This window comes from Procambarus clarkii, chromosome 76, assembly GCF_040958095.1.
Source record: "Procambarus clarkii isolate CNS0578487 chromosome 76, FALCON_Pclarkii_2.0, whole genome shotgun sequence".
Classification (NCBI taxonomy): domain Eukaryota; kingdom Metazoa; phylum Arthropoda; class Malacostraca; order Decapoda; family Cambaridae; genus Procambarus; species Procambarus clarkii.
Window position 1 is genome coordinate 17,929,930 of NC_091225.1, and position 17,902 is coordinate 17,947,831.

The following is a 17,902-nucleotide window of genomic DNA, read 5'->3' on the forward strand; positions in this document are numbered from 1 at the left end:
TAATCTAAATACGAACATGCACATCGCAAGCCAATATGAACAGTTCGAAATACTCTATTGACCCAAAAAAATCGAACATTTTATTTCCACTTCATGGGGACCCGCCATGGGGCCTGACTCCCATTAAGGAATGAGGTACTGGGGGCTGAACCAGAACAACCTATGACAGTCCCTAACCCCACACTTTTCATTCTGAAAAGTTTAATAAGGCTAACCGTTCCTCTCTCTCTCTCCACCTCTTCTATCTTATCCTGCTGTTCCTCCAGTTTATCCTAAGACTTCCTCGGAGGAGTTAAGACTTTCTTGGAGGAGTTAAGACTTTCTTACATTTTACCTCAGCTGTCGCTCAAGTGGTTGAGAGAGAGAGGCTGGAGCCTTGAGCGTTTACTAACAGATCATCTCTTTGAGGTGATACACGCTTGAGCGCTAGTGCCACTTACAAGTGCCACTTACAAGTGGCACTTACAAATGGCACTTACAGGTGGTACTTGTAATTGCTCAACAGCCAAGAGAGTCACGCTGGTTGGTAGGAGTGTTTGGATATCTGGAGTGTTTGTCTGTGTGTTTGTTTGTTTGTTTGTGTGTATGGTGTGTTTGTTCGTCCGTGGTTACAGCTTCGTGTGTGTGGTGTGTGTTCGTGAAGCTGTATTTTCAATTGAATCGTCTTCTGTTTGTTATTTATGGCTGATCTTCCGTTTCTTTGAGCTCCTGTTCCATTGGTTGACTTTCTGTTCCAGTGGTTAATCACCTGTTCCAGTGGTTGATCACCTGTTCCATTGGTTGACTTTCTGTTCCAGTGGTTGATCACCTGTTCCAGTGGTTGATCACCTGTTCCATTGGTTGACTTTCTGTTCCAGTGGTTAATCACCTGTTCCAGTGGTTGATCACCTGTTCCAGTGGTTGATCACCTGTTCCATTGGTTGACTTTCTGTTCCAGTGGTTAATCACCTGTTCCAGTGGTTGATCACCTGTTCCAGTGGTTGATCACCTGTTCCATTGGTTGACTTTCTGTTCCAGTGGTTGATCACCTGTTCCATTGGTTGACTTTCTGTTCCAGTGGTTGATCACCTGTTCCAGTGGTTGATCACCTGTTCCATTGGTTGACTTTCTGTTCCAGTGGTTAATCACCTGTTCCAGTGGTTGATCACCTGTTCCATTGGTTGACTTTCTGTTCCAGTGGTTAATCACCTGTTCCAGTGGTTGATCACCTGTTCCATTGGTTGACTTTCTGTTCCAGTGGTTAATCACCTGTTCCAGTGGTTGATCACCTGTTCCATTGGTTGACTTTCTGTTCCAGTGGTTGATCACCTGTTCCAGTGGTTGATCACCTGTTCCATTGGTTGACTTTCTGTTCCAGTGGTTAATCACCTGTTCCATTGGTTGATCACCTGTTCCAGTGGTTGATCACCTGTTCCATTGGTTGACTTTCTGTTCCAGTGGTTGATCACCTGTTCCATTGGTTGACTTTCTGTTCCAGTGGTTGATCACCTGTTCCAGTGGTTGACTTTCTGTTCCAGTGGTTAATCACCTGTTCCAGTGGTTGATCACCTGTTCCAGTGGTTGATCACCTGTTCCATTGGTTGACTTTCTGTTCCAGTGGTTGATCACCTGTTCCATTGGTTGATCACCTGTTCCATTGGTTGATCACCTGTTCCAGTGGTTGATCACCTGTTCCAGTGGTTGATCACCTGTTCCATTGGTTGACTTTCTGTTCCAGTGGTTAATCACCTGTTCCAGTAGTTGAAGGGCTCTGTGAACGTAAGTGACCTCTAATTCTCTCATGAGTGTTCGTAACTACCTCCTAGGCTCATTTGGGTGAATGTGAGTGGTTCTGATGCTCGTTCAGAAGAACGTGAGTGCCTCCATTGTCTGTTTATGAGTGTACGTTCCAGCAGAGGAACGTACGGACATTGGCACTCTCAACAACACATTCGTTTCAGCAGTTACTAATTAGAGGGATGCAAGATCTCACTCAACCCGCATCTTCTAATTGGCAGTTAAGGATTTATGGGGGCATGGCGCTGAGAGAGAGAGAGAGAGAGAGAGAGAGAGAGAGAGAGAGAGAGAGAGAGAGAGAGAGAGAGAGAGAGAGAGAGAGAGAGAGAGAGAGAGAGAGAGAGAGAGAAGGGAAGGGAACTATCAGGAGTGCGCGCCAAGCCATTACGACTATATAGCACTGGGAAGGGGTCAGGATAAGGATTAGGGATGGGCCGGGGAAAAGGAAGGGTGCCCAACCACTTGGACGGTCGGGGATTGAACGCCGACCTGCATGAAGCGAGACCGTCGCTCTACCGTCCAGCCCAAGTGGTTGGTTAGAGAGATAGAGAGAGAGAGAGAGAGAGAGAGAGAGAGAGAGAGAGAGAGAGAGAGAGAGAGAGAGGAGAGAGAGAGAGAGAGAGAGAGAGAGAGAGAGAGAGAGAGAGAGAGAGAGAGAGAGAGAGAGAGAGAGAGAGAGAGAGAGAGAGAGAGAGAGAGAGAGAGAGAGATTTAAAAAACAAAGGAATAACTAAACATTAACTCAAAATATAGCCCAGTTATGTCGTACAATTCTAGGAGGTAGTTTTGAGAGGCGACCGGGCCTAACAGGCTAATTGGTCACTAGTCATTAGCAGTTACATAATGATTCCCGTTTCTAATTAACTCTCAGGAAATAATGAAGCAATTATTAACCTATCTTCTCTCTCTCATTCATCTAGTTTCCGCCACCTCCCTATTTCTCTCCTTCATCACAGTTTATTTTATCTTGCCTATTTTCCTACTTCTCTCTCTATTCCTATTTACCGGCCTTTCTTGTTCTATCTTTATCACCCAGTCTCATATATTATTTAAGCGTTCCTTGCCTAATCTCGTTCTACTTCTTCTTTCTTCTATTCTCAATTTTTGTACTTCTATTTCCAGTTATTCTCAGTTCTGCTTTTCCTAAATAATCCGACATAAATAATTCATTATGGTTATATATACTGCAACTCCTGCTAATTGGTATCCACTTCCCCCAATCCCTGTCCAACCTCATGGGCTGGACGGAAGAGTGACGGTCTCGCTTCATGCAGGTCGGCGTTCAATCCCCGACCGTCCAAGTGTTTGGGCACCATTCCTTCCCCCCCGCCCTATCTAAAAATCCTTATCCTGATCCCTTCCAAGTGCTATATAGTCGTAATTGCTCGACGCTTTCCCCTCATAATTCCCCCTCTTCCCCCCTCAGAAGATGAAAAAGAGATATATATATATATATATATATATATATATATATATATATATATATATATATATATATATATATATATATATATATATATATATATATATATATATATATATATATATATATATATATATAGTGAACATGGTTCACCAGTTTATTGTGACTCAAAATGCTTTACTAAATTACACACTGCTATCATTGGTTCAATGTAATGCTCGTTCGCATCACACCGCATATATGTGTACACTCGCTACATACATGCATACACCCACCACATACACATGTACACTACCACATACACATGTACACCCGCCACATACAGATGTCTCAATATGCAAATCAACGTCTAGAAGCTAAGCAACCGAACAAGCCTTCAGGGATAATCAACCAAAGCCTCAAAGCTAATGAGCTAATCAAGGTTTCAGACCTAACCAACCGAGTAAGGCTTCAGATCTAACCAACTGAGAAAAGTTTCAGAGCTAACCAACCGAGTAAGGCTTCAGATCTAACCAACTGAGAAAAGTTTCAGACCTAACCAACCGAGTAAGGCTTCAGATCTAACCAAGTGAGAAAAGTTTCAGACCTAACCAACCGAGTAAGGCTTCAGATCTAACCAACTGAGAAAAGTTTCAGACCTAACCAACCGAGTAAGGCTTCAGATCTAACCAACTGAGAAAAGTTTCAGAACTAATCAAGCAAGATTTCAGACCTAACCAACCGAGCAAGGTTTCAGACCTAACCAACCCAGAAAGCCTTCAAAACTAACCAACATCAGAAAGATAGTCAGACAACCCCCCCGAGTTCGATGGCCCTATGATGATGGAAATTCAGACATTTCTGTCCTTTTTAAACTTGTGAAGTGTTCATAATTTTCCAAAGGCATTGGAGCTAATGTCTAAAGTTTGAAACACTTTGGTACCTTCGATTCTGCTCCTTGGAGCTTTGCAAGTGGGAGTTTATTCAGTCTCTGGAAATATTTTCAATGTCTTGTTTTATTGACCCAATTTTGGGCTTCTAATAATTTTTGGCAATTTTTGCTGTGGTATGATCAGTATTTTGAGTTTTTTTGCATCAATTTTGATAGATAATTTTGGATTTTTAAAGCTATAACTACTTTTTCTGTATAGTTATCAATAGCTATCCGGTAATAGTTTAATTTTAAATTATATAATTTTAGTTTATTAGTCATTTATTTGAAAGAGGTTTGAAATGTTGGTTTCGTTTTGGCTATCAGCTTGCTATCAAATTGAGTCCCATAATTGTGCATATTTCGGATGATATATTGTTGATATATTGTCAACATTGCCGTATTCGTGTCAAGGGGAAGATATTCCTGGATGTTGACCAGACCACACACTAGAGGGTGAAGGGACGACGACGTTTCAGTCCGTCCTGGACCATTCTCAAGTCGATTGTGTCGGTCCAGGACGGACCGAAACGTCGTCGTCCGAGTCTGCCGCGGAAGTCGTTTTAAGTAAGCAAAAGAATCGTAATTCTCCAATTCTGTCACTTTTTGATACCGCATTTTTGGTTCCTAATCAGAGAGAAGTTACACGGACAGGGCTGGTCCTCCCAGGGCTGATGACTTGACCACTAATGGCCCGAATCAGGACTGTTTACTGGCCCATCATGGCCCCTTCCAGAGCTGTTGACGGGCCACTAGGGACGGTGATAACCACATGACAAATCCCCTCTTCCTCCCAACCTCAAAAAATCCAAATGGAACACACGGAAGATGAAGAACAAGACGTGTCGAAAAAATACGAGTCTGAGGTTCGAGGCTTCCCGGCGAAGTCGAAGATATACCAGATATTTTTCTTGCTAACTTTACGTTGTTTAAAAATTAAGTTGTAACTCTTTCTCGTCGAAAAATTTATTTGGTGGTTTTGATAGAAATAAAATTCTTTGAACGTTGGAAAACAAGGATCAGGTATTTCTTGTGTCTTTGTGTTTCGTATTTACTCCTGGAAAACTTTGTTAATTGGGATGAAAAGTCATCCATTGTTTGATATTTTTAAAATAACATATGTAGGTGCCATATATATTTTTTAGCTCATGTTAGGCAGAAAGAAATGCTCAGCTTTCTGTAAACCATTTTTTTACAGTGTTTTTTTTTACAAGATCCCTATTTGGTATTCACAGGTCAATTAAGAGTCCTGATGACCTTCCTTAGGTTAGTTCAGGGTTGTTTAAGGAATCAGAACAGTTAGGCTAAATGCCTATCACCCTCAGGAGAGTTATTAAGACTACCACAATTGCTTACTATAAAAATAATATATATAATAATTATGATAATGATTATTCAAAAGAATGTGTGGACAAAGAACAGAAGAATAATCCACAATTGTAGCGACAATAGTTACATATACTAATGAAGCCACTATTATGCAAAGGATTTCTTGCAAGCAACAATTATTTCTTTAGTTCTGAAGATAATCTCGAACTAATGTAAACTCGTAGTGTACCTATATACACAGAGAAGCAGAATATACATCTCTGTGAATCTTTATTTCTTGATTCAGAGCTGAATCAGCAAATGATGCAAAAATGTTGACATTATGTTAAATGTTTATTGAAATATTATGATACACATTTTAGCTTGTCTCTGTCATTGTAAATTCTGTTGAATACGCAACAATGTTTAAAACATTATATATTAGTGATCATTCGTGTTTTAAGCTATATAATTACTTTCAATACACTTCTCACAAATAAAATGCTATGCAACAAATTACATTTATTTAAGAAATTCAAAATATATTTGTAAAATAATTTTGGAGCCTGGTATATACATAAGACGCCTGTTCTTATCAATAAAAATAAATCAATTATAGCTTTGAAATCAATATATAACCACACTTTGAAATTCTGAGGGATCGTTCTATGTTATTTTTGAACCAAAGTTGCACACACACACACACACACACACACACACACACACACACACACACACACACACACACACACACACACACACACACACACACACACACACACGCCAGAGGGTAATGGTAAGGGGCGAAAAGTCGGACTGGCGAACAGTAACAAGTGGAGTACCTCAAGGATCGGTGCTGGGACCAATCCTCTTTCTAATTTACGTAAATGATATGTTTACAGGAGTGGAGTCATACATGTCAATGTTTGCAGATGACGCAAAATTAATGAGAAGAGTTGTGACAGACGAGGATTGTAGGATCCTCCAAGAGGACTTAAACAGGCTGCAGAGATGGTCAGAGAAATGGCTACTGGAGTTTAACACCAGTAAATGTAAAGTTATGGAAATGGGATCAGGTGACAGGAGACCAAAGGGACAGTACACAATGAAGGGGAACAGCCTACCTGTAACGATTCGAGAAAGAGACCTGGGAGTGGATGTGACACCTAATCTAACTCCTGAGGCACATATAAATAGGATAACGACAGCAGCGTACTCTACACTGGCGAAAATTAGAACTTCATTCAGAAACCTAAACGAGGAAGCTTTTAGGGCGCTTTACACTGCCTACGTGAGACCCGTCTTAGAGTATGCCGCGCCATCATGGAGCCCCCACCTGAAGAAACACATAAAGGAACTGGAGAAGGTTCAGAGGTTTGCGACGAGGCTTGTCCCAGAGCTACGAGGGATGGGATATGAAGAGCGGCTGAAGGAACTGAATCTTACGACACTAGAGAAAAGAAGGGAGAGAGGAGATATGATAGGGACATATAAAATACTCAGGGGAATTGACAAAGTGGAAATAGATCAAATGTTCACACGTAATAATAACAGAACGAGGGGACATGGGTGGAAACTGGAAACTCAGATGAGTCACAGAGATGTTAGGAAGTTTTCTTTTAGCGTGAGAGTAGTAGAAAAATGGAATGCACTTGGGGAACAGGTTGTGGAAGCAAATACTATTCATACTTTTAAAACTAGGTATGATAGGGAAATGGGACAGGAGTCATTGCTGTAAACAACCGATAGCTAGAAAGGCGGGATCCAAGAGTCAATGCTCGATCCTGCAAGCACATATAGGTGAGTACATATAGGTGAGTACACATGGTGATGGGTGATGTGGGTGATGGTGGTGGAGGCTGACTCCATACACAGTTTCAAGTGTAGATATGATAGAGCCCTATAGGCTCAGGAATCTGTACACCTGTTGATTGACGGTTGAGAGGCGGGACCAAAGAGCCAGAGCTCAACCCCCGCAAACACAACTAGGTGAGTACACACACACACACACACACACACACACTTATATTTTTTAAGACCTTGACTGAACCAAAACTGATAGCAAGTAACGTATCTTTAACACCAAATATATATATCACAGAATTTATCTCTGGGATTTGTGTGTAGATGTCCACGTCTCAGAGCTTCGCTAGACTCCTTCATTCAATCTCAACATGGTAAAAAAGCGCAAAGATTTCCTTCCGGGTTTTATATTTAAAAGTTCTTTTCCAAGCTCGAGTGAGAGTGAAAGCTGTGATATCAGGGAGAGTTTTGAAAAAAGAGAGCAAATTGGTAGCAACTCTGAATGAAAAGGAATGAAGAAAATGGGGAATGGTTTCGTGGGGAGACAAAGTAATGTGTGTACTCTCCTATTTGTGGTTGTAGGATCGAGCATCGGCTCTTGGATCCCTCCTAAACACACTCGCTTGTCCCGCCTGTGTGTGTGTGTGTGTGTGTGTGTGTGTGTGTGTGTGTGTGTGTGTGTGTGTGTGTGTGTGTTGAAATAGGTGTCAGGGGGTCTGAAAGCGTGCTGGAATATACGCAATAATTGGAGCAGATGTCGGAGCATGTATTGAGCAAGTCGGGTGTTGAAGCGGGTGTTGGAATAAGTGTTTCAGCATATATTAGAGCAGTTGTTCGACTATGAAGAGAAGTGCCGAAGATGAGCCAGGTGTTGAAACACTAGATCAGTCAGGTGTTTCGACGTAATTTAAAGGCTGTGTATTCTACTTAGAGCTTAAACCTATATAGGTTGTTAGCAAGGGTGATTTCAGCCCCTAGGCCTATGTTATATCTAACAAATAGGCTGTATCTTTTATCCTCCGTTTAAGGGCAAACACAGACGTACTAGCGGTGTTTGTTACTTGTAAAATGCACTTACACTATAAAACACTGATATACAAATTATATATAATGCTAAAAGCTACTTTTTAGCAATAATATATATTTTTCAACCTCGAAATTCCGTCTTACCTTATTCACATCACCAACAACAAATCAGAACTTTAAGTTACAACTTTTCGTAGAGGTAACATATTAAAATTGAATGGGAGTACTAGCTTGTCGGCTGCAAACTCCTCACAAGTTTCGGTGGACCTCAGATAGTGGTCTAGTGGGTTTAATGCGTGTATCTGGACGGCCCAAGCCGAGAGTTCGAGTCCAAAGAACTGCTTCTTAGCATTACCCATAGATCAAGCTACTAATATTTCAGTGTGCAACTCTTCTTAGTTGGGATCAACTACATACTTAAAATTGTCAATAGATGCAAAATTATACCCTTGCAACAACATTTGGACAGGTTCGGTACTTTCTCTACATTCAGGGCCCCTGAAGCAACTTCCATTTCTACCCATCCTCAACCTCATTCCATTTTCCAAGTCAGGCAGAAGTTTCTCCTATCTACTTGACACACATGGAACTGTTTCTTCCAGCGTTTCAGAGTACAGCCTTCGAACCCCGATTTATGGCCGGAGAAAAACATCGCGAAAGAATTTCTGAAGAATATAATTTTACCATTTTTTATTTGGAATATCAGTTTCCTGATGAGATTTATATATCTGAATGTTGAATGTCTGTTGGTTGGGATCCTGGAGAGAGCCAAAGGTAAACAAAGGTTACATACATGAAAATTTAAGCACCAATTTATCATTTCTTGCTATATTGGTTCTGGCATTGGTTGTTTACATTATCTGTTTTGATGCTGCAACTGCTTTTCTTATCTGTTTTTGATGCTGTTTTGAATTGTCTTGCAGACTCTGGTGCAATCCTAGATGCTGGTATTGGTGGTGGGTTAATTGCTGGTTGCATTTGAAAAGTTGCTGAAGATTTTCTTGTTAGAACTGGTGTCATTGTGAATGTTTATGCAACCGTTCAGGTGTTTTTGTACTTGTTTATGTTCATACTGGAATTTATGTAGTTGTTGCTAGTATTTTGTATGTCTTGTCCTTGGCTATCCATCCCTGAACTATCCTGCCCTAAACTATCCAGCCTTAGAATACCCGATCATACACTATCCTGCCTTAGATTTTCCTGTCATATACTTCCATAGACTATCCTGCTTTAGACTATTCTCCCATTGACTATTCTTCAATGGACTATTCTTCCACAGACTATTCTTCCACAGACTATTCTTCCAAAGACTATTCATCCATAGACATTCTTACTTGATTTAATGTTCCTATAGACCTTCCTTTCGTCCTCCTGCCCATTGATGCATTCAACTCTTTTTAACTTGCTGAAATTCTTTGAAAATTCTTTGACGTGTCTTTCTGGCATTCTTCCCAAAAAAGTCTTCAAGAGATCAGAAACGTTTGGGGACGATTTTTTCAATTGTCTGTCAGCTTAAGACACTGACAGCTGTTCCCAATAGGACTCAACATATGTATATACTTATGTATATACATGTATATATTATCTATATATATAGATGAACTTGCAGGTGTATTATAACATTAATAAGCTGTTATATTAATTATTAAATTATTAATTTTTTTATTATTATTATTAAAACGGTCTTAAGGGATTGTATGTATAAATGTTTTTTTTATGCTGTCATTATTATATATTTTTAATATAATTTATTATTATTATTTTTATTAATGATTTTTTTATGTTAAATCTGTATATTTGTTAGTTCTTCAGTTATTTGTTGTTCTTGTTTTTCTCATTGTTAATGTTATTGTTTCCGTTGAACACATATGGCATGTTATTTTCCACGCCGTTATTCTGTTGTGACTCCATGTTAACTTCCTGTTAGGTTCCCTGTTGTTCTGTTGAAATTAACTCACATTTGTTCTCCTGTTGAGGTTCATTCACTGTTGCTGTGTTGAAATTAACTCACTGTTGTTCTCCTGTTGAGATTAACTCACTGTTGCTCTGTTGAAATTAACTCACTGTTGTTCTCCTGTTGAGATTAACTCACTGTTGCTCTGTTGAAATTAACTCACTGTTGTTCTTCTGTTGAGATTAACTCACTGTTGCTCTGTTGAAATTAACTCACTGTTGTTCTGTTGAGATTAACTCACTGTTGCTCTGTTGAGATTAACTCACTGTTGCTCTGTTGAAATTAACTCACTGTTGTTCTGTTGAAATTAACTCACTGTTGTTATCCTGTCGAGATTAACTCACTGTTAATCTGTTGACGCTCACTCACTGTTTTAGAAATCACCCAAGTTCTCCTGTTATAGTGCTTCCGTTGTGACTTCCCGTTGTTATCGACCGTTGTCACGTTTGCTTTACAGTGCTTGTGTCCAGCATTTAACCGAAATTCTGTTTGCTAACAATCAGAGTGGGAATGGCCCTCATCATATTGGGTATTTGCTTGTCATTGTACAGAACACAGGCAGTTTAGCATGGGACAATATTTGTCCCTTGTATAAAGCAGTATTTGGTTGGTTCACCATCTATATGACTTAGTGAGGTGGGATGGGAGAATAGAAGATGGGATTAATGGGTAATGGAAAAATGGGGGGATGAAGCACATATGTTTCCATTGGAGACAGCTTTTCATGCATTAAGGATGTGGTGTTGGATACAGGTTCATATGTAAATTACATATGAGGATACTGGCGTGTACACAAACATGTAATGTTTAGTTACATGCACATATGCAAGTACATACGTGGGCAAGATCATTGTTACAAGAGGAAGGCAGGAAGAGGAATCTACAACCTCCAGAGAGCTCTGGAGCGCCAGGTTCCAGTCGTAGATAAGCCTGGTCAAGTCCTGTTTAACGCATGCTTCCAGAATATATTTTAACTTTTTATTTAGCGCTGACGCAGAAAGAATAAGGAAGAGACGCGTGATCTGTTTATTTAATTCGTTACGTCTGGGACAGGAAGCCTGTGTGTGTGTATATTATCTACTATAGATTTGAATCGAGGTTCCCACAAGCTCGAACTACTGACCATCTCTCCAGGATGTAACCCCATAACAGCTGACTAACTCCAGGGTACCTATTTACTGATAGGTGAACATGTGCATTAGGTGAAAGAAAACATGCCCAACCATTTCTGCACCAGCACGGGAATCAAACCCAGGATTCAAGAGTCAAGCCAACTGTACGAAGAGATACTATATTTACTGAAACTTATAATTAAATTGTCAACTTTATTCAATAGACAAAGTGTGATAATAGACAATAGACAAAGTGTGATAAATAGACAATAGACAATTGACAATAGACAATAGACAATTGACAATAGACAATAGACAAAGTTTGCCACCTTAGTGTGGGGGTTAAGTTGACAATTGTTATAAGGATGATGTTTGTTGATAGATAGAATGTTCTGAAGTATCCAAGAGCACTAGAAAATAAAAATAAAAAAATCTATAGAATGCCTATAGGCCCATAAGAGGCTGTTTTTATTTATATTCCCCAAATTCATTCCTATATATATATATATATATATATATATATATATATATATATATATATATATATATATATATATATATATATATATATATATATATATATATATATATATATGTCTAACCTACGCTTGAAACAATACAGTGAGCCGGCGTCAGTTATGGCACCCGGAAATGTGTTTCATAAATCAGCCTCCGAGAATGATTCATTGCCGATCAGTGCCAATCAGAACAAAAAATTGTGTGAGGAAGATTGACCCATCAGATTACACCAAGTGTCAGGGAATGATTGCACGAGAGAGGGATTCAGACTGTATGATAATCAGGACTGGAACCGGCCAATTATGGCAAAGACAGAAATAGGGACATAAAGAAACAGAGATGGATGGAGGTACAGAGAGAGAGAGAGAGAGAGAGAGAGAGAGAGAGAGAGAGAGAGAGAGAGAGAGAGAGAGAGAGAGAGAGAGAGAGAGAGAGAGAGAGAGAGAGAGAGAGAGACAGACAGACAGAGACAGAACACATGTATACACACATACAGCATACTCCACACATGGCGTACATCACCAACATATATACTAAATATACCATAAATTAATACCCCTAACCTCTCAGATACATATTAGACCATCACGTGTATTGAACTGGTCTCCAGAGACCAAACAAGGCTGCAAGTGACTAACGACGCCGGTCCCAATTCAGCAGTAATTAAAAAGGCAATTGTTTCTCTTTAGAATAATAATTAGCATAAATTCAATCTCTTTGCTTGAAAAATGATTAAAAAAAGGCATGGAGTGAACAGTGTCATTGCCAATTACCATTAATTACCATTATTAAAATGCCGAAGGAAAATTTTACCAAAACAGTTTTCTGTTTAGCGGAGAAATTTCCTCGTGATTCTGCATTGTTTCGTAATAGGTTTATTCGGTAATATACCTTTTATTTTTATATGAAGCTGATTTCGATTTTTGGATTTTGGCAAATTGAAAATAATATTTTCAACGCATTTTGAATACAAGAGTTTTACAATATAAAGTTTTTATAACAACTACTGAACATTAGAGGAATAATAATTAACACATTTACTAATAATAATTGTATATATATATATATATATATATATATATATATATATATATATATATATATATATATATATATATATATATATATATATATATATATATATATATATATATATATGTCGTACCTAGTAGCCAGAACGCACTTCTCAGCCTACTATGCAAGGCCCGATTTGCCTAATAAGCCAAGTTTTCATGAATTAATTGTTTTTCGACTACCTAACCTACCTAACCTAACCTAACCTAACTTTTTTGGCTACCTAACCTAACCTAACCTATAGAGATAGGTTAGGTTAGGTTAGGTAGGGTTGGTTAGGTTCGGTCATATATCAACGTTAATTTTAACTCCAATGAAAAAAATTGACCTAATACATAATGAAATGGGTAGCTTTATCATTTCATAAGAAAAAAATTAGAGAAAATATATAAATTCAGGAAAACTTGGCTTATAAGGCAAATCGGGCCATGCATAGTAGGCTGAGAAGTGCGTTCTGGCTATTAGGTACGACATATATATATATATATATATATATATATATATATATATATATATATATATATATATATATATATATATATATATATATATATATATATATATATATATATATATATATATTGTTCCAGCGCCTCAGTGTTGCGATTCAGAGGGGAAATGCCTGTTGCGTCTTGGGCACTAGTCCAACTTCAGAGGAATTCGAAGAAGTGTTTGACTTGCAACAATGATCGAACCCGTCTGTGACATTCATCAATGATTAACCATTGTTGTGTTCTTCAAGAGATCCATAACCTTTAAGCACCTTTTTGCATTATTATTTTTGTATCAACCCATGTATATCTTGTAACCATCAAATATATATATATATATATATATATATATATATATATATATATATATATATATATATATATATATATATATATATATATATATATATATATATATATATATATATATATATGATTATGATAATACAATTAATATTCATAAAAGCCTTAATAATAATAATAATAATAATATATTTATATATAATGTAAAATAAAATCTTTTCAAATTTGCAGTGACTTCACAACAAAATATCTTATTTACGAAATTCTACAAACCATTTATTCATTTATTCGTTAAATTATCCATTCACTCCTTTCACTTTTTATTCATCCATTCACTGAATCATCTGTTCATTTATTAATCAACTCAATCATTGCTGTTCAATCATTGATTGAACAAATGGAATATGGAAGAGGAGTTTAATAGTACACTAATGTCGTGTTCAGCATTTAACACTTTCCCCTTAGTTTAATCCCTTGTTGAGGGGAGGAAAGTGGTGCAAGATAATGAGGAGGAAAATTGAGAGAGAGAGAGAGAGAGAGAGAGAGAGAGAGAGAGAGAGAGAGAGAGAGAGAGAGAGAGAGAGAGAGAGAGAGAGAGAGAGAGAGAGAGAGAGAGAGACAGAGACAGTGACAGAGACAGCCAGACAGACATACAGACATTGAGGGGTAGGTTTAGGAAAAGGGAAGGTTTAGGGTAACTTTAAGGGGGGTAGAGAAGGTTCATGAAGTTAGGGGTATTTGGTAGGGGAGGCATAGGGAGGGTTAAGGCAAAACTCTTTTAATTTCCTTGAGGGGAAAGGTTTTCCCCTCTTGTAGCCTGAGGGTATGCTACGCATATTAGCATACTCTACGAGAGGCCTCTGGTATTTTGGGTTTCTGGGTATTTAGATTGTTTACATACAGGGATTGTAAGTTTAATATTAACGCCACCTGTAACTTTTACCTGTAACTAACGCCACCTGTAACTTTTGTAATATAATCACTCTTATTATTACTTTTTTTTAAGATTTATTTTCAAAACTCATTTTAAATATGTTGTAATTGTTAATTACTGTGTGTGTAATTGTTAAATTAATATTAAACCAATACACTTTCATTATTAACGATAATAATAATTGTAATCGATTGTATTATTATTATAAAATAATCATAATAATAGGATTTGTTGAGGAACTGAGGAATTTACCCTACTGTGATCACTGAAGGAAAGAAGATACTATGGAGACATGGTACAAAATATTATGGAGGGTGAATTCCCTGAATTGAAAAGAGTTGAAAAGCCAGACTATGGAGCTAAAGCTCAACCCTTCAAACCACCCTCTATTCAAGCACACTTATATAAACACACTAGTTGATGGACAGTTGAGAGGCGGGACCAAAGAGCCAAAGCTCATGTGCAATTAGTGCAATTAGGTGATTACACACGCAAAGACACACCAATAGGAATTACTATTTAAATTCAAACCAAAAAATTAATTACACAAACGAACATCCGTTTCTCATTCACAGGTGTGAGAAAGGATGAAATGGGAAAATGAGGAAGATAAAACAGAACAGAGAGGAAGTACCAAGTGAGAAGTTTTAATGAGTTTGGTCAATCAATTCGAACAACGAGAGAAAGGGGACAACACACCTCGTTAGCCATGCATTGTGTTGTCTCTGGAGGACATATAAACTCCAGAATTAGGACACATATACTCCAGAAGGAGGAAACATATATTCTCTAGAATTAGGACACATATACTCTAGAAGGAGGAAACATATATTCTCCAGAATTAGGACACATACTCCAGAAGGAGGAAACATATATTCTCCAGAATTAGGACACATATACTCTAGAAGGAGGAAACATATATTCTCCAGAATTAGGACACATATACTCTAGAAGGAGGAAACATATATTCTCTAGAATTAGGACACATATACTCTAGAAGGAGGAAACATATATTCTCCAGAATTAGGACACATATACTCCAGAAGGAGGAAACATATATTCTCTAGAATTAGGACACATATACTCTAGAAGGAGGAAACATATATTCTCTAGAATTAGGACACATATACTCTAGAAGGAGGAAACATATATTCTCCAGAATTAAGACACATATACTCCAGAAGGAGGAAACATATATTCTCTAGAATTAGGACACATATACTCTAGAAGGAGGAAACATATATTCTCTAGAATTAGGACACATATACTCCAGAAGGAGGAAACATATATTCTCTAGAATTAGGACACATATACTCTAGAAGGAGGATGCCTGTGAAGGGAGCCAGGTAGAGGTGAGAGATGGTGAGGTAAGGTGAGGTAAAATCAGGTGAATTGCTTGAGTATTTAGGCTGGTGAGAACAAGGAGTTAAGAACAGGTGAAAAAAGATGAGTATATGAGAAGAATGAGTTAACGGAATTAAGAATGAATTAAGAAAATATAAGTTGGGATAAGTTAAAAGGAAGGTACATGGGATGAGTATGTATAAATCATACCACCTTCATCACACTATACAAGTTATTCATACCATCAACATTCCACAACATGAGACATCTACATGTCTCACTACACTTTACTCATACCAGAACGAACAAAGTAACATTTACTCTAAATAAATTGAATGTTTATACAACAGAGTCAAAGACCAAGCTTCAAGAAAAACCTTTATGCATTAAGGCAAAATGAAAAAAAAATAAGCATTTGACTCTCTTCAGAAGTAATTGGGATAAGAATCATCTCCAGGTTTGACCCAATTTGTGATCATTTATCCTATTTCGATATATACAAAAAAACAATTTTGTATCATGGAATTTTTATCTTACTGAAATTTGTGAAATCTCTCGGTAAAATTCTTCAGGTCATTCTTGACAATTCTTGAAGAAGCATTTTTGTGTGTACTTACCTAGTTGGGCTTGAGGGGGGTTGAGTTTTGGCTCTTTGGTCCCGCCTCTCAACCCTTTGTATTTTTTTCTCTGATAGTGTTAAAAGGGAACCGATATATATATATATATATATATATATATATATATATATATATATATATATATATATATATATATATATATATATATATATATATATATATATATATATATTGATTTATGTGAATTTGCAGGTTTTTGGAATTTCTTGACTTGTGTTGCAAATTTTCATGTTAACGGAAGCCAAATTCTTTTTGTCGATTCATATTTTATTTTTTTATCTATATTTTTTTGACGGTACGACTGTTTGTTGAAGTTATGGTGGACAGAAGGTATTTTTATTTGCTTTTTATTTTCGGGGACACGCTTGTACAGATGGACATATGTGCAGATACAAATATAAAATAAAATTATAATTATTATGTAATTTTCTCGTGCACACACATACAATCTTGTAAACACACACACACACACACACACACACACACACACACACACACACACACACACATTCATACACACACACACACACACACACACACACACACACACACACACACACACACACACACACACACACACACACACACACACACACACACACACACATTCATACACACACACACACATACACACACACACACACACACACACACACACACACACACACACACACACACACACACACACACACACACACACACACACACACACACATACACAGGAACTAGTGACTTAGGCTCTGGGGTCATAGTCCAAAGGGCCCACGTTCGACTCCTGGCCTAGGCAGAAACAAATGAGTTTCTTCCCTCTAACGCTTTTGTTCACCTAGTAGTAAATAGGTACCTGGGAGCTAGACCGTATAATGGGCTGCATCTTGTGAATGTGTGTGTGTGTGTGTGTGTAGCTATTTTGTGAGATATAAATACATATAATAGATATAACACAAAAAATAGGTTGGACGTTATCATATTAGTCACCCAATTTCCAGAGAGGCGGAGCTCAAGAGCTAACAACAGACACAGATTGGTGAATACAAATAGGTGAATACACGCATGAATATAAGCAGAGACAAAGAGGCAAAATCACCAGGAGTTGAACGTCGTTATGTAAATATGTTCAGTTGGAACACTTCCCCTCACCAGTTCAACGAACCATTAAGCATCCCGACACGCACATCATCTTTAGTCGGTAAAATTACCTTAGTGAGAACAGAAGCGCTTGCATCCACCCGCGAGACGACGTCTCACAGTTACCAACACCCTCACTATCGCTATCTAAACTACGAT

The 17,902-nt window shown here is 37.8% G+C and overlaps 1 protein-coding gene across 1 annotated transcript; it reads right to left on the reverse strand.

Moving 5' to 3' along the window:
* Positions 1–984: 984 nt before the first annotated feature.
* LOC138357198 (uncharacterized) lies at positions 985–1,377 on the reverse strand. The gene has a single exon (XM_069313849.1). The coding sequence runs from the start codon at positions 1,375–1,377 to the stop codon at positions 985–987; it is 393 nt and encodes a 130-aa protein (XP_069169950.1).
* Between the last annotated feature and the right edge of the window lie 16,525 nt (positions 1,378–17,902).